Raw genomic sequence first — 17894 nt, 5'->3', positions numbered from 1 at the left:
TTATTCTAGGATCTAGAAAAAAAAGGTAGCAAGAAAGATGAGTGTAGCTGTAACAAGTTTCTGCCTCTCTTGGCTCTCACCCAAACTAATCGGCCTCGGAGATTGATTTCCCCTCCAGCCAGCATCTTGTTCAGCATTTCTGCTCATCATGCTTCTGGCACTGCTTCCTCAGAGGACTGTCCATCATTCCTAAACCATCGCTGGTTCTCTTGATAAATCAGCAGACAGATGCTGGGGATACAGGATGGAAATTCAGAAAATATACTTGATTCACAGACTCATTCCTCCCTCTTGTTACCTTGCTTAGCCTCTCAATCAGAGAGAATCATCAGGCAGTGTGGCAGTGAACCAGGAGGAGTATTTGTGTGTGTGTGTGTGTAGGGTGGGGGTGGGAGTACTTGGACGAAAAGCGAGAAGATTCCTGGGATGAATTTAAGGGAAGAAAGCTTCTAAATGGGGTGTCCTCTAACGCCTCTGAATTTTTTTTTGCGGTACGCGGGCCTCTCACTGTTATGGCCTCTCCCATTGCGGAGCATAGGCTCCGGACGCGCAGGCCCAGCGGCCATGGCTCACGGGCCCAGCCGCTCCGCGGCATGTGGGATCTTCCCGGACCGGGGCACGAACCCATGTCTCCTGCATCGGCAGGCGGACTCTCAACCACTGCGCCACCAGGGAAGCCCTAACGTCTCTGAATTTTTATAGGCCCGTCTTTGAGAAATATTTTAGAGAATGATGCTGATTGTACAGTCTCTTCAAGGTCAGAAACAAAGGCCAGTGTGTTCACTGTTGATACAAAGAGAGAAGGAGCAAAGAGTGCGCTTTGGCACCCACATGTCCATTTGGATAAGAGGCTAAGGACTGGGTTGGGGTAGAGTGGGGAGGAGGTGGAGACACATCTGGCCATACTTCCATTAAACTACTTTATCAGTGAAACCCAGCTGGGGTCTCCCAGTCCCTTCGGATCCAGATAAGGTTTGTTTGAACTGCCTGGATTATTCCAAAGAGAGAGCCCTCTCCCAGATTTCTGTGAATTACTAGGGGCTCTATATGATCTTGTTCAGCTCTGGCTCTAACTTTCTGCCCCTGCTGAGTTCTTGTTCTCTGCCCTATATCTTATGACTGTTCTGTTATTTTCACCCTGGCTTTAACCCAAACATGAAAGAACTTGGTCCCCTTTCCATAAAACAACCATTCGCACATGGAGATGAAAGAGATTTATATGCAGCATATAAACTATTTAAAAGTGAGTAGTAGATATTCCTCTTCTTAAAAGTCCCTTGGCTATTCTGCCCTATTGCTCTGCTATCCCCCAAATGGTCTTGTTCTTTTATGCAAAGGCAGTGTTGTGTAATGGTTAGGGACATGAAAGCTGCCTGCTGGAGTTCGTATCCTAGTCTAACCCTCACCAGCCGTATACTTTAGGTAAGTCACTTCACCTCACTGTGCCTCAGTCTTCTCATCTGTAAAATGGAGCTAATAAGCCACTTACCTCATAAACTAGTTGTTAGCATAAAAGAAGACATATATGCCAATAGGCACATTGAAAGATGTTCGGCATAATTAGGCATGAGGAAAATGCAAATCAAAACCACGATGAGCTACTACTTCACACCCATTAGGATGGCTAGAATTAAAAGTTTAGATAATAAACAATTGTTGGTGAGGATGTAGAGAAATCTGATTACATTACATCAGAGATGCAAAATGGGGCAGCTCCTTTGGAAAACAGTCTGGCAGTTCTTCACATGGTTAAACGTAGATTTACCATATGACTCAGCAATTCCAAGCCAAGAGAAATGAAAACAAAAAACTTGTACCTGAATGTTTGCAGCAGCACTATTCATGGTAGCAAAAAGGTGAAAACTATCTAAGTGTCTATCAACTGACGAATGTATAAATAAAAGATGGTATAACCATAGAATGGAATATTATTCAGCCACAAAAAGGAATGGAGTATTGACACATGCTATAATGTGGAAGAATCTTGAAAACATTAGGGTACATGAAAGAAACCAGTCACAAAAGACCACATACTATATGAATATTTTCATATGAAATGTCCAGAATAGGGAAATCTGCAGAAAGTAGATTAGTGGTTGCTTAGGGCTGAGGTGGATGGGGGTTGCTAAAGGAGTTGATAGCTAAAGGATATGGGGTTTCTTTGTGAAGTTGATGAAGTGTGCTAAAAATGACCATGGTGATGTTTGCACATATCTGTGAATATTCGAAAAACAATGGAATTGTGTACTTTAAATGAGTGAATTGTATGGTATTATAAATTATATCTCAATAAAGCTTTTTATAAAAAAGGGGATGGGGCTTCCCTGGTGGCGCAGTGGTTGAGAGTCCGCCTGCCGATGCAGGGGACACGGGTTCATGCCCCGGTCCGGGAAGATCCCACATGCTGCAGAGCGGCTGGGCCCGCGAGCCATGGCCGCTGAGCCTGCGCGTCCGGAGCCTGTGCTCCGCAACGGGAGAGGCCACAACAGAGAGAGGCCCGCGTACCGCAAAAAAAAAAAAAAAAAAAAGCGAAGATGTATGTTTATATTTATAGCAGTACTTAGCACATAGGAAAGTTCTGAGTCCTGAGAGGAAACCATGGAACATTTAGATGAGTTATGAAGGAGAGATCAATGAAAAGTCTATTCACAAAGGTATAGGAAGGGTTAGGGGAAATTAACAAGGTGGAGTGTCCCAAGGGCAAGAGGAGGGAATCCAGAGAGTGGGCTGTAGTAGCAGAGGGTGGCCAACAGGGTCTGTGGTTTTCAGAGTGAAAGCAGTCACTGCCTATCAGCAGCCCATCAGGGAGGAGCCAGGAGAATGAATGCTTCCTCATGGTCACTCCCCATCTGCTGGGGAGCCCATAGATGTCGTCCATACCAATTGTGTTTCCCCCAAATCCATCTGTTGAAGTCCTAACTGTTGAAGTACTTTAAGCTGTAACTAATTTGGAGATAGAACCTTTAAAAAGGTGGTTAAGATAAAATGGGTTTTATTGGGGTGGGCCCTAATCTACTATGATTTATGTCCTTATAAGAAGAAGAGGTACAAAAAATGCTGGAGAGGGTGTGGAGAAAAGGGAACCCTCCTGCACTGTTGTTGGGAATGTAAATTAATACAGTCACTATGGAAAATAGGATGCAAATTCCTTAAAAAACTAAAAATTGAACTACCATATGACCCAGCATTCTCACTACTGGGCATATACCCCGAGAAAACCATAATTCAAAAAGAGACATGTACCACAATGTTCACTGCAGTACTATTTACAATAGCCACGACATGGAAGCAACCTAAGTGTCCATCGACAGATGAATGGATAAAGAAGATGTGGCACATATATACAATGGAATATTACTCAGCCATAAAGAGAAACAAAATTGAGTTATTTGTAGTGAGGCGGATGGACCTAGAGACTATCATACAGAGTGAAGTAAGTCAGAAAGAGAAAAACAAATACCATATGCTAACACATACATATGGAATCTAGAAAAATGGTACCGATGAACCTAGTGGCAGGGCAGGAATAAAGACGCAGTGTAGAGAACGGATATGAGGACACAGCGGGGAAGGGGAGGCTGGCATGTAGTAAGAGAGTGGCACTGACATATATACACTACCAAATGTAAAATAGATGGCTAGTGGGAAGCTGCTGCATAGCACAGGGAGATCAGCTCAGTGTTTTGTGATGACCTAGAGGGGTGGGAGGGAGGCCCAAGAGGGAGGAGATGGGGGATATATGTATACATATAGCTGATTCACTTTGTTGTACAGCAGAAACTAACACAACATTGTAAAGCAGTTATACTCTAATAAAGGTGTATAAAAGAAGAAGAAGAAGAAGAGATTAGGACACAGACAAACACAGAGGGACCATACGAAGACACAGAGAAAAAACAGTCACCTACAAACCAAAGAGAGAGGTCTCAGAAGAAATCAACTCTGCAGACACCTTGATCTTGGATGTTGAGCTTCCAGAATTGAAAATAAATATCTGTTGTTTAAGCCACCCCGTCTGTGACATTCTGTTATGGCAGCCCTAGCAAACTAAAACCTCCCCATTCCAGAATGTCTGTTGCTCACCCTTCTCCTCCACCTCGGTCCTAATTCTTCCCCACCCCGACTTTTTTTAGAAGGCTGAGAATAAGGCTATTTGAGTCCCATTTGGGGTTTTGCTTCCCAGTTCTGCCCTATTGTTCACTCATAGGAAGAGTGTATGAGGTGCTATACTAATATTTTGATTCAAGTATACATTCTGCTCCATAAAATTTATTTTATTTTTTTATATTTTTGGCCATGCAACGTGGCCTGTGGGATCTTAGTTCCCTGATCCCCAGGGATCAAACCCAGGCCCCTGGCAGTGAAAACGCAGAGTCCTAACCACTGGACCGCCAGGGAATTCCCTGCTCCATAAAATTTAGAATTCTAAACAATATCAGATTTCATTTTATTTCTTCAAAACGGATTGAATCTGTACTGAACCTCATCCTTCTGAGTTGCCTAGAAATTCAATCTCAGTCACAGCTGGGCCTCCCCTTTCCAGATTTGTGCAAAGGTCTTACAGAATCTTACAGTCTACAACATCGAGGAAAGGCCTTCTGAACTGGTCTTCAGTCACTCTGGCCTCTTTTGACCTGCTCACTTTCCAGACTTGTGTGATCTCTGAAAGAGAGCAGTTGCATTGCTTTTGGACCAGGCTTGGGCACAGCGGGTCTTTGCAATACCCTTCCCTGTCTGGAAGAAGCCCTCAATACTCTTTTTTTTTTTTTTGCGGTACGCGGGCCTCTCACTGTTGTGGCCTCTCCCGTTGTGGAGCACAGGTTCCCGACGCGCAGGCTCAGCGGCCATGGCTCACAGGCCCAGCAGCTCCGCGGCATGTGGGATCCTCCCGGACCGGGGCACAAACCCATGTCCCCTGCATCGGCAGGCGGACTCTCAACCACTGCGCCACCAGGGAAGCCCCTCAATACTCTTTTCCTTTGGCTGCTTCTGCCTCTTTTCCTCCAAGCCCGGCCTCAATGTCCTCTACCTCCGGGACCAGCCAACAAAGTTCTCTTGGCCTAGAAAATGCTGCTTCACCTTCCCCCCAGTGCTCCCCAAGGCAGAGAAACACAAAGGAATGCTAACTTCTTGGTGGGAATTGGCAAGAACATCTACAGCAATGAAAACAGAGCGTAAATTAGTATCTGGGTAAGTCACCAGAACTGCTTTGTTTTGATGCAGTTTAAGGAAACTGCCACAGTTTCCTCTCTTGAGAGCTGGATCTCAGGGGCAGTGCAGCTGGAATTCTGTCATGGAGGGAGCAAGCCCAGGACTCGGCTGGTGTTTCCTCTAAACTCAGATTCCTGGGGGGGATCAAGCAATCCTACAAACGATGGCTGCTGGGTTACATTCCTTTCTGTGCCCAAGAGCCCCAAGCTGCTTTTCTGACCAGGGGAGCTGAGTCAGCACAGCTTGATTTTGTCTTTGCCTGAGGTTTCATAACAGATAGAACACAACCAGGACACCTCCCTGCCCACACCCAGTGGCTGGGAAGAACTCTGTGACAGGTGTTGTAGATACATCCATTCCTCCTGTCAAACACACCTCCTCACCCTGTGTAGCTGGAGGTGGAAAGGAAAAAAGGCAAAACCTCCAATTCCAGGGTGCAGGGTGGCCACTTTCTAGGAAATGATGAGGACCCCAGGGGGAAGCTGTGCTCAGACCCTGAGTACCTAATGAAAAAGGATGAATCTGCCACTGTGGTGCTGGAGCATGGGTGACCCAGGTGGCTGAGGGGGTCAGTGAGGGTCAGGTGGACTCATAGCCCCCAGTGTCCTTAATGTACAGGGCCTTCATTCCAGTAGCTCCCAGAAAGCCAGCTTCCTGCAGGAAGCCTTCTTGGGCTTTTTCGAGAAAAGAGAACCAGTGTCCCTCCGGCTAGAAACACCCATACACACAGTGCGGATGTTTCATTCTGCCATTTGGTTGGAAGGTTGTTCCTTTGACCCCTGTAGAGGTTCCAGGATGTCTGCTCCCTTTCTTTTCTCTCTCCACGCGAGGATTTGCCACTCACAAACTGGCACATCAGGCAGTTTCTCAGGGTGATAGTGTCAGCTCTCCTCTGCAGTATATCCAAGGAGCTTTTCTTGAGAGTGGACAGCGGTTTGGAAAGTGCAACAAGGAGTAAGACAGAGCACAACAAGGAGTAAGACAGATAGATTTGGACAGCCAATGGGAAAGTCTAGAGAGGCCATGATTAAATGTGATAGTGAGCCGTGATGATTTCACGGAGGGGATCATTTGAAGGGGGTCTTGAAAGGTAAGAGTTCCGCAGTGGCGACAGGGCATTCTGTGCAGAGGAAACAGGATAGCCAAAGAGCTCTATCCCTTGACCTGCTCTATTTTCTTCCAGCATTTAGCACCATCTGAAATGATATTTTTATCTAGCTTCTAGTTGTTTATTTTCTGTCTCCCCCATGCACTCTAATTCTCCAAGTGCAGGAAGCAGGTCTATCCTAAGTGCCCAGAAGAATTCCTGGCACATGGTGGGTGCACAGTACATATTTGTAGCATGGATGAATCAGTAGGCAGTCCAAGCAAAAGGGAGAGAATGGGATTTGATGAGATCTAGAAGTACTTATGTGGTTTCATTTCAACCCCACAATTCTACTCCCTAAGAAAGGTGTCATTATCTCCATCTTACAAATAAGGAAACTGAGGTAAGACAAAGGCAAGCAACTTGACAAAGGTCACACACCCAGTAAAAGGTAAAGCTGGGATTGAAGCCTAAGCTAGCAGGTTCCAAAGTCTAGACTGTACCGCAGGAAGAGGCTAACAAAGGCCTGAACTAAGTAAAGCCGTGGGAAAGGGAGTCAGAGAGAAGAGCTCATGCTTAAGAGTTGCTGTGCTTAACAAAATGGACCAGACATGGCCACAGACTGAGAGAATCCCCTGCAGATTCATCTCCATCTGAGCCGCCAGTCCTGACCTCCTTCTCAATCACATGGGGATGACAGAAAAAACATGCAGCATTGGCCACTAACTAGCTGTTTAACTTTGGAAGCCTTAGATATCTAATTTCTCCGAGCATGTTTCCCCCACATGAAAAAAATGGTGACAGATACTAGGTTTACGGTTGTTATGAGATGATGCAGATACAGCACCCAGGACAGTTCCTGGCCCATAGTAGGTGTTCAATAAATATTAACTTACTGCTCTTTCCCCGTGGCCTCCTGCTATCTTTCGGTCTGGGAAATACTGTTCCCAAGAGGAGGACCAAAGAGGGATGAAGTGTTAGGACGGCATCTGCTCTGGGGCAGGTATGGAAATGGACAGTCTCAGGAAGGTAGTGAGTGACAAGCCAGGCCTGGAAGAGGTGGGTGGATAAGAGGCTAGGAAAGTACCCAGCAGTTTTCTCTATGAGGAAAACTCTGACCGCCCCCTATAATGAAGGTTCAGACAAGCAACCAGAATTCCAAGTCATGTCCCCAATCTTTTCTCTGCACAAAAGGTGTAGCCAGAGCTTGGTGAACGGGAAGCAGGGGACCATTTGACTTGGGCCTCATACATACAAATTTGGTTGTATTTCCAAAGGAAGTTATTCATCAAGTTATTATAATTTGGGGTTTGTGTTTAAAATGTTAATTTTTAACAGTTATCTGTGAGTTTAATTATGGATTGCACCTAGTAGTGATTTTCCATTTCTTAAAACATAATGTACACTGCTCTATACAAACTGTTTCCTGAAATAAACATGTTATTTGTGGAATCATTTTTAAAAGGTGTTAACTTATAAACAATTAAATTATACCACAAGTTTTTGTAACTGTCTTTGAATTTTCATATTTCCTATGTGTTGGAATTGTTTCAAAAAGAAGAAGAAGAAGAAAAAAAAGAGGCTTGGGTTTCTGGGTCTCTTCAGCTCAAGAGGGCACAGGGCAGTGGCAGCCCAGAGGCAGCCAGAGGGGAGGTGAAGAGCCTGTTACTGAACTTGTTTACAGCACCACCTGGTGTTTATAACTCATTAAAATGTCACACTTCCTCGTCCTTAAGCCCTGGAATTTGCTGAGTAAAATCCTCACAGCTATTTTCTGAAGCCCTCACTCTCTAAATTTCTTTTTCACTCACTTAAAAAGAATAAGGCTTGTAGGCAAGAATAACCCCAAACAGAAGCTGATGCCCCACGACTTTCCTTTGTTTTCTTTGAGCTTTGTACTGTGGGACGGAAGGTCTGTAGGTAATACTAGTTCAGACTGACTGAGCAGTGACTATGTGCCAAGCAGTACTAAGTGCCCTGCATGGATTAAGTAACTTAATTATTATAACAACTCTAGAGACAGGTATTACTATTACCATAAGCCCATTTTACAGATGTGGCTACTGAGACACAGAGAGTTTAAGGAATTTCATAAAAATCACTAGAAAGTAGCAAAGCAAAGATTTGAACCCAGGCAGCCTTGCTTCAGTGTCCATGATTTTAAACACTGTTATGCTGCTTTTCCGTGTAGGTGCATGTTTCAAGAAAAGGTATCTTCTTAATTTTTATTTGGCCTGATATTAAGAATTAAATTTCCCTGGGTAAAGCTCAATGGACCAAGGATAAACAGAGCAGCAAACAAGTTAAAAATATGCCTTCAATAATCATCTGCTATATGAGGCATTAAGCTTCTCAGAAGCCTAGACCACCCTTTAGAATGTCATACAATCCAGAAGGATGGCATACAAAACAATTTAGTGTTTGTTTATAACAACGCTACCACCACCAATAATGTATTATAATCCTGTCTTTTTAAGAGTTCAACAATTTCAGATCTCTCCTTTTAAAGGGGTAGTAATAATAATAGCTACAATCTATTGAGTGCTTTTTTTTGTTTTAGAGAAGCATCAACTAGTGAAAAACAATGTGGGTTTGGGGGAATCATACTACCTGGGTTCAGATCCTAGCTGTTATTTTTTTTAATGAATTTTTATTGGCATATAGTTGCTTTACAATGTTGTGTTAGTATCTGCTGTACAGCAAAGTGAATCAGCTATACATGTACATATATCCCCTTTTTTGGATTTTCTTCCCATTTAGGTCACCACACAGCATTGAGTAGAGTTCCTTGTGCTATGCAGTATGTTCTCATTAGTTATCTATTTTATACATAGTATTAATAGTGTATATATGTCCAATGGAATATTACTCAGCCATGAAAAGAAACGAAATTGAGTTATTTGTAGTGAGGTGGATGGACCTGGAGTCTGTCATACAGAGTGAAGTAAGTCAGAAGGAGAAAAACAAATACTGTATGATAACACATATATATGGAATCTAAGAAAAAAAAATGTCATGAAGAGTTTAGGGGTAGGACGGGAATAAAGACTCAGGCCTACTAGAGAATGGACTTGAGGATATGGGGAGGGGGAAGGGTAAGCTGTGACAAAGTGAGAGAGTGGCATGGACATATATACACTACCAAACGTAGGGTGGATAGCTAGTGGGAAGCAGCCACATGGCACAGAGAAGTAAGCTAGGTGGTTTGTGACCACCTAGAGGGGTGGGATAGGGAGGGTGGGAGGGAGGGAGACGCAAGAGGGAGGAGATATGGGGATATATGTATACGTATAGCTGATTCACTTTGTTATAAAGCAGAAACTAACACATCACTGTAAAGCAATTACACTCCAATAAAGATGTTAAAAAAAAGTATTAAAAAAAAGTGTATATATGTCAATCCCAATCTCCCAATTCATCCCACCACCACCCCTTCTCCCTTGGTAACCATACATTTGTTCTCTACATCCGTGTCTCTATTTCTGCTTTGCACATAAGATCATCTATACCATTTTTCTAGATTCCACATATATGTGTTAATATATGATGTTTGTTTTTCTCTTTCTGACTTACTTCACTCTGTATGACAGTCCTGTTTTTTTTTTTTTTTTTAAGAAGGCCTCTCAGAGACAACCTATAGGCGACTCAGGGGTCAAGCGGCAGATTGGACCACAAGACCTCTCTAAGTTGCCACCAAACTGGGGATCCGGACTCATTTCCTAATTTTGCTTTGCAATACACCTGGAGAAATGAAAAACAGGTGGTCACCAACTTTCAGAGAATTGAAGTCTGTTTTCTTGCCAGTTATTTTTCTGCTACCATCAGTTTCCATAAACCCTATGAGAAGACATATGTCCTCCCTCATTCTTATAGATCCAGTTGAACTGGAGATTACGGAAGTGATGGCACAAAGCCAGACATGTCTTAGCGCTCACTCTGCACTGTCACCAAATGGCCAGGCGTCAACCTTGAAGCACAATGTCTATGCTGCTTCCTGCAGACAAGAAGAAAGAAGAAAGAATAGGCAGAGCCTTTGGACTTCAGGACTTGTGATCCCATTTTTGTCCTCTGTAGCCGTTAGGACTTGGCAATTCAGCCTGAGGCCAACAATACAGCCTGGCCTCAGTGGCTGAAACAAATGAGGTATTTAGGTTTTCACAGAAAAGTGTGAAGAGAGACCACGCAGAGCTGGGACGGCAGCTTCAGGATATGACCTGAGAGCCAGGCTCCTTCTGTCTTTTGGCTCCACCATCTTCTGTGCATAGAGTTCTGTCCTTTAGAGCTTCAACCATCACTTCTGTGTTGCAGGCAGGAAAAAGGGAAGAACAAGAGGAAAAAGTGGTGTCCCTACCAGTTTCAAAGGGCTCTCCTAAGAGTCTGCCCCAAGGTTAGGGCTCTTTTCCCTGGCCACACCCTACCGCAAAGGGGGACTGGGCACTTTGTCAGCCAATAAAATCCAGGGTCCTCTTACTAGGGAAGTAGGAGGCGAGTACAGGGCAAACGACAGCAGTCTCTTCTACTTTCTCTCATGTCCCTCTGTCAGGATAGTGGAGACTCTACCCCACTTTATAAAGATAAGAAAGCTGAGAGGTGGCCAGGAGGACCTGCACAGAGCCACAGTGGGTTGGTGGTAATGTCGGTGCCACACCCAGCTCGGGGTCGGTTTTGAAAAATGATGGAGAACATACAAGGCAGAAAACCCATGAACATCTGTGGGCAAAGAGCAGCTGTGAGCCCAGGGCCATCTCTGTGGGGAGTCAAACTGACAGATGAGAGGGGCTGCAGAGGGCAGTGAGAATGAGGGCTGCAGGACACAGGGCTCCATGTCATTCCCTGGGTTGGCAAGAGCTAGACAGCTTTGGCCTTGGCTCAGTTGGGAGAACAGATGGGCAGGAATTCGGCACAGCTTCCAAATCAGCCAAGCAGCAAAGACTGCCTTCTTTCCCTGTGTCAGCCGAGGCTACAGCTCCCACCGGTCCCAGCCAGCTGCAGAGACCCAAGCCTGGAGACCATGACAACTTGGCCAGGACTGTGCCATGCCCCGCCCACCGTGGGAGCCAGGAGGACAAGCAAGTGCGGGTGTTCCTCCCAGCAGTGAGGGTGACACCTAAGTGGAGCTGCCCACCAGGTTCAGATTTCTCTGTGCAGGGCGAGCAAGCCTTGTAGCAATCCACCCTCAGCCCTGACTCCTTTGGCGCATAGGACTCTAACGACTGAGACAGCCGGCCCGTTTGATTGAGGCCCAGACCTCTGTTCTTTCTCATGCTCTCACCTCCCACAGGAATGATGGCAACGTGGCCAGGGGTGAAAGGCAAATCCAGGAATTATACTGAAATGCAAGCAATGCAGAGGGAACTCCTTCCCACATCTGAAGAAAGGAGGGTCCTCACAGAAACAAGGCAAACGATGAGGGGATAGGAACGCGTGTTCAGCTCAGAAACAGGACATGATACATAGAATTTTACTGCAGCTCTGGCTGGAGCATATGGCATAAGAGGAAGAAATACAAGTCTTTAGAAAGAAATGCACTTTGTGCTGTCAGCTAGACGTGGTAGATTCACGTGGGAGGGATGGCTAGGCCCCAAGGAAAGGAGAGGGAGCTGTCTTCTCTCTTTCCCCCTCCAAAGACTACATGAATTTTGGATTATCTGTGTATCTACTCCCAATTCACTGACTCTGGTATTAAGAGCAGACTGAAATTTGTTTAGAATTCTACTTAGCTAGAAAAGTTTTTTGAATGAGACTGAAGTTTAGAATTCTGTTTAGCTAGAAAAGCCAGAAAAGCTTTTTGTGAATGGTGCAAGGATGACTACCATAACTCCTTTAGAGAGAGAAGCTGGGGGCTTCCCTGGTGGCGCAGTGGTTGAGAAGCCGCCTACCGATGCAGGGGACACGGGTTCGTGCCCCGGTCCGGGAAGATCCCACATGCTGCGGAGCGGCTGGGCCCCATGAGCCATGGCCGCTGAGCCTGCGCATCCGGAGCCTGTGCTCCACAATGGGAGAGGGCACGACAATGAGAGGCCCGCGTATCCCCCCCCCCCCAAAAAAGAGGGAAGCTGGGAAAGAGATGGGCAAGAGAGTGGGAAAGGAGAGGGCGGGCCAGCTGTGAGGGCGCCACCCCCAGGAGGATGCTCCCTGAAAGGAGCCGTCTGTGCATGCCCACTACATCCCTCCTCCGTGAGGCTCTGGCGCCCTGCAGCCACCTGCAGGTTGCACAATGAGGCTCTTCCAATGATTATAAAGAACCCCCAACCCTGTTCCCTTACCCCAGGACTTCTGTAATCTTGAGACCCTAGACTCATCAAAGCTACACTCTGCAGCCCGAAGATCTGTTCAGGCAGCCGAGGGAAGGCTGGGCAGAAGGCAGCCAGCAGGCTCTCGCACCACCTGCCTCCCCTCCTTCCTCAGTGGCCCCCACGAGGGCACAATCAGGGCTGGGAGGCTTCATGAGCCCCCCTTGGCCCTCTGGGATGTGAGGAGTCAGCAGGGATTCATACCCATCCTGCCGGGACCATCTGCACTCAATTATAAGCCCTTTGGGAGCCAGCAGAGGGCTGTTAAGCTGCCGCTGGTTCTCTATGATTAGCTAGTTCTTGTCTTTTGAATACTGCATATGGTGCAGCCAGCTGCAGAAAGCATTCATGACTCAAAGCTTTTTTCCCCTCAAAGAGAAAAGTGCTAAGCTGTTATTACTATGGGAAGAAAATAAAAAAGTTTAAAACTCTTACTTTCTGGTTAAGTTCCTTTCCCTAACTTAAAATTCTACCTCTTCCCAGGATTGGGACCATTCTTTTGTCTATTTTCTACCAGCACTACATAGGTACTTGCTTGCTGAAGATGAGCCTTGCTAAGAAATATCAAGATTGGGTATAATTCCAGCTCAGGTTTTATTATCCGTGGTCCAGTAGACCCTCTTCTCTCCCTTATTTTGTGTGAGTGAGAGACCTGATGTTAAGGCATGTTTTTAATGAAACTACTCCAAAAAGTCAACTCTTTGCAATCAACTCAGGAGCCAGGGCCACTGCCGAGGCTTACCTTCTTTCCCAGGTGCTGAGCCAGGAACAGAAGCAATACTGCTTGGTTCGCACTTGAAACCCTCAGTGTTCTCTGTAGGTGAGAAGCAGTTAGCTGGCTATAAGCTAACATTAATATCAGTAGGAATGCTTAAAAGAATATGTATTTCTGGGGCTATATCACAGACTTGAAATCCAGGCTCACATGTGAGTGGAGGTCCAGAGAAGATGGAGATTTGAGAGTCTTGTGAATAGTGATAATGAAAGCCATGAATTAGCTACAATTCACAGGGAAAAGAATATGGAAATAGAAGATGGGGGTAATCAGAGTCCCTTCTTCCTCATATCTCTGAACTAGGCAAATAACTCGTTTCTTTTCTCATAATACACAGGCTCTATGGTAAACACAGCACAAATATGCCAATACCCACCGGGCACTCTATGGATAAAACAGTTCTTTGTAGAGTGGATACATGTGTAACTGATTTGCTTTGCTGTACACCTGAAACTAATGCAACATTGTAAATCAACTATACTCCATTTTAAAAATATATATTAAAAAAAATGTTCTTTGTAGCATGAATTTGGCTGGCTTAAGCCTATAAATTTGCAAAACTTTAGGAACCCATCTATATATGGAATGAATAGTTCTACTCCTCATGTTGAGAGAGAACTAAAAATGCTTATTTAAATATCTAGCAGGAAAAGTACCCCAAAAGTGATTTCACTTTTTTTTTTTTTGATGAGCAATTTTAAGCGTGTCCAAGAGGAAGAAAATCTGTACCAATATGGGTTGTTCCACTGAGCCTAATGGGAGCCACATGTCTCACTATGTGAGAAGGGAGTTACAAGTTTGGAAAGGGAGAAAACAAAAGGAACCCTGTGTTGTCAGTCTGAAATTGGAGGTATGGTGTACATTCATGGCTTTCAATATATGGACACAGAAATAAATTTAGATGTCGTGGGCACATAGGTATGTGTATACATATACACACATGCAGATATTCCCCAGCTCTGACCACTGAGATGGCCTGGGACCACCAGTGGCTCCACAACGGTATTGAGTACACTTAGCACTCAAATCTTCGCTTTAAGATCATTTTCCACTAAAGAAAGCAGGGCTGGAATAGGGAAAGTATAAGACAAACTTGGAATGTCTTATAGTGTCAGAAAATAAAGAAATGCCCAAGTAAAAGGGGGATGTGTCAGGAAGACACAGGAGCCAGCTTGAAGGTGTTCCTGCTGGCCATATCTGAGACCATTTAAGCATCTAAAGGAATAACGATAATAACCAATTACAACTCACTGAATAAAAAATGAAGAATCCATACTTGTAATATTAATATAAATTAATAAAGGGGGAATGAGTGATTCTATAGTGAAAAAGTCTGGCAAGCACCACCTTAAACAAGTGGTCAGTCAGCGTCATAATGATGGGACAGGAGGAAATCATGCACCGCCTGAAGAGATGCAGCAAGGAAGATGCAGCATCGGTTCTATGCTGCTCCTGCCAAAGATGCATAAACTAAACCTAACCTAACCTAATCTGACAGGAAACACCATCCAAAATAACTGGTCTGTAATCTTCTAAAGCGTCAACGTCTATTACTCAGCCATAAAAAGAAATGAAATTGAGGGCTTCCCTGGTGGCGCAGTGGTTGAGAGTCCGTCTGCCGATGCAGGGGACACAGGTTCGTGCCCCGGTCCGGAAAGATCCCACATGCCGCGGAGTGGCTGGGCCCATGAGCCATGGCCACTGAGCCTGCACATCTGGAGCCTGTGCTCCGCAACGGGAGAGGCCACAGCAGTGAGAGGCCCGTGTACCGCAAAAAAAAAAAAAAAAAAAAAAGAAATTGAGTTATTTGTAGTGAGGTGGATGGACCTAGAGACTGTCATACAGAGTGAAGTAAGTCAGAAAGAGAAAAACAAATACCGTATGCTAACGCATATATATGGAATCTGAAAAAAAAAAAAAAAAGGTTCTTAAGAACCTAGGGGCAGGCTAGGTAGACGCAGATGTAGAGAATGGACTTGAGGACACGGGGAGGGGGAAGGATAAGCTGGGACGAAGTGAGAGAGTGCCATGGATTTATAATATACTACCAAGTGTAAAACAGATAGCTAGTGGGAAGCAGCCGCATAGCACAGGGAGATCAGCCCAGTGCTTTGTGACCACCTAGAGGGGTGGGATAGGGAGGGTGGGAGGGATACACAAGAGGGAGGAAATACAGGGATATATGTATACGTATAGCTGATTCACTTTGTTATAAAGCAGAAACTAACACACCATTGTAAAGCAATTATACTCCAATAAAGATGTTAAAAATTTTTTTTTAATTTTTAAAAATTAAAAAAATAAAGTGTCAAGGTCAAGAAAGCCAAGAAAAAGCTGAGGTACCATTCAGAATAAAGGCCACTACAGAGACATGACTACTCAAAGCAGTATGTAACTCTGAACTGCATCCTTTTGCTATAAAGGTTATTATTGGGACATCTGGCAAAATCTGAATGGGGCCCAAGGATTAGTGGCAATTTCCTGATTTGACGGTTGTTTTGAGGTTACATAGAAAAATGTCTTGTTTACATGAAATACATACTAAATTCAGGAGTGATTTTTAGGAGTGACAGGCCCAGCAACTTGGCAATTTATTTTCAGATGATTCAGGTTCTGAATTTGTAATTTTTCTGTCTGAGAATAGTTCAAATTTTTTTTTTTCTTTTTTTTTTTGGCCGCGCTGCGCAGCTTGCAGGATCTTTGTTCCCTGACCAGGAACTGAAACTGGGTCTCGGCAGTGAAAGCACCGAGCCCAAACCACTGGACCGCCAGGGAACATCCTAAAAATGTTTTTAAAACTGTAACTTCTTTTCCTTTTCATGTTATATGACTTAAAAAATGACTATAGCAATGAAGACAGTGATGTTGAAGATGAATTTGCGACATCAAGAATTTCACAAAATTATTTCTTGAAATAAAGTAGAAATTAATGTTATTTTATATAATGTGATTTTTAAGTATATATTTTCACCAAAACATTTAGGAGTTAAAAAAAGATCAGTGAACGAATGTGCTCTTCTAGGTCGAATTAAAATAGAATATTTAAGGTTTAAAAAAGTTTGGCTGGGGAAAAATAACAGTTTTGCAAAACCTGTGTGATCCAAAACTAAGATGATATTCAACAGCAAGAAGTATTCCAATTTCTCATAACCAGTTCTCACAAGCAAAGAAATGCATGCCTCACTTTAAGAAGGTGTCAAATAGAAACAGGCAAATCTGAAAGAATTTACCAAGTGTAATAAATTAGAGGTGAAGTCACAACAAAAGAATTTATGGCGTACAAAAAAATTCACAAGTAGAAGATTCCTTCTATCAACTTCTCAGAGTCCCATGAGCTCTCCCCTGACCTCTGAAAGATGGGTTTTACCAAAATCTGGTTTACACTGAACTTTTCAGGTATATATCATCTGAAAAGAAAGAAGTATCTGATAAGAACCTGCCTGGTGCTCCTTCCTTGTTGCAGCCCTTCTTGGTGTAAGTGATCAGAATCAGGTCCAAGCGACACAGAACCAAGCATGACATATCACACCAAACACCATTTCCTGTCCAACCAATTCTCATCTCTCTCCAGTAATGAAGAGGTGGACGTTCTTCTTGGACTGCAGCATCTGTGCAGCCCGCTCCACCCCGACCACAGCAGCCAACCTCTGGGCATCGTACTTGGAGTAGAGGACAGTGCAGGTCCAGGCAGCTTCCTCTCCTCTGGTGGTGGCTTGCAGCATGTTACAGACTTCACTGTAGAAGTGGGGATATGTTGGCAGTTCATAGAAAATCAGGTTCCTGATGCCTTTTATTGTGTATCTGTTAGAAGGAGAAAGAGAGGCTATGTCTACATGAGAAATTTTATGGAAAAGCCACCGAAGAGTTTTACAGGGACACAGTCACTCTCGCTGTTTCACGCAAGGAGAAAGACCATGGCACAAATAACACACAGACCAAAAGTTACTCTAATTTGAGCCGGAGGGGCTCATTTTTTGTGACAGCGTATTTGAATTCCTAATGTTTGGCTTAAGATAATGATAAAACGAATTTGCACTTCTTGAGCCTAATCTGAGCAGACTGAGGTAGGGTGGGGAAGAATAGTAGACAAGGATTAGAAATCTGCCGCAGAAAATTTGAAAAGCGGGCATTTCCAATTTAACTATCCTTATTATAATCAGGCAAAACAGTGTTCTATAATGGAGATGAGGTCAGACCAGACCCAGTACATAAAATAAACTGCATACACTGTAAATGCACTCCCATTAGTCTTTTCTTGTCATTCTGTAGACATGTTAACTCCATGGCAGATGTCCCAAGTTCACCCATTTACAAAATCCTGCCCGAGGACCCATTAGGCATTATGGGAAGGCAATTAATTTCAACAGCTTCCTCGCTTCTTTCCCTGCTGCACAGGGCTGCATGGTGGCGGGGGAGGGGGGGGGGCATGCAGACCCTAGGGACTCGCCTTACGGTTCAGGTTGAGATCAATCATTCCCTCTTGGGCTCCATGACCAAAGATTTTATACGTTGACAAGGTTCTGATTTT

The 17894-nt window shown here is 44.3% G+C and overlaps 1 protein-coding gene across 5 annotated transcripts in view; it reads right to left on the bottom strand.

Annotated features, from left to right (window-relative positions):
- The window catches only part of UTP25 (UTP25 small subunit processome component), a 48996-nt gene that overhangs the window by 3818 nt on the left and 27284 nt on the right, over positions 1–17894 (bottom strand). For 3 of the 5 annotated variants that reach the window (XM_033852933.2, XM_033852935.2, XM_033852936.2), the window contains one exon: positions 15627–17167. The exons of 1 other annotated variant lie outside the window; for it this stretch is intronic. In XM_033852933.2, coding sequence (XP_033708824.1) covers positions 16924–17167 — 244 coding nt within the window. In that variant the 3' untranslated portion in view covers positions 15627–16923. Of the gene's footprint in view, positions 1–80; positions 232–15626; positions 17168–17894 lie in introns of those variants that run through there. One more of the 5 variants, XR_012330995.1, reaches the window with a different exon arrangement.

This window comes from Tursiops truncatus, chromosome 1 (assembly GCF_011762595.2).
Source record: "Tursiops truncatus isolate mTurTru1 chromosome 1, mTurTru1.mat.Y, whole genome shotgun sequence".
NCBI classification, from domain to species: Eukaryota; Metazoa; Chordata; class Mammalia; order Artiodactyla; family Delphinidae; genus Tursiops; species Tursiops truncatus.
The sequence above is the reverse complement of the archived record's forward strand: the minus strand, read 5'-3'. Positions and strand labels throughout refer to the sequence as shown.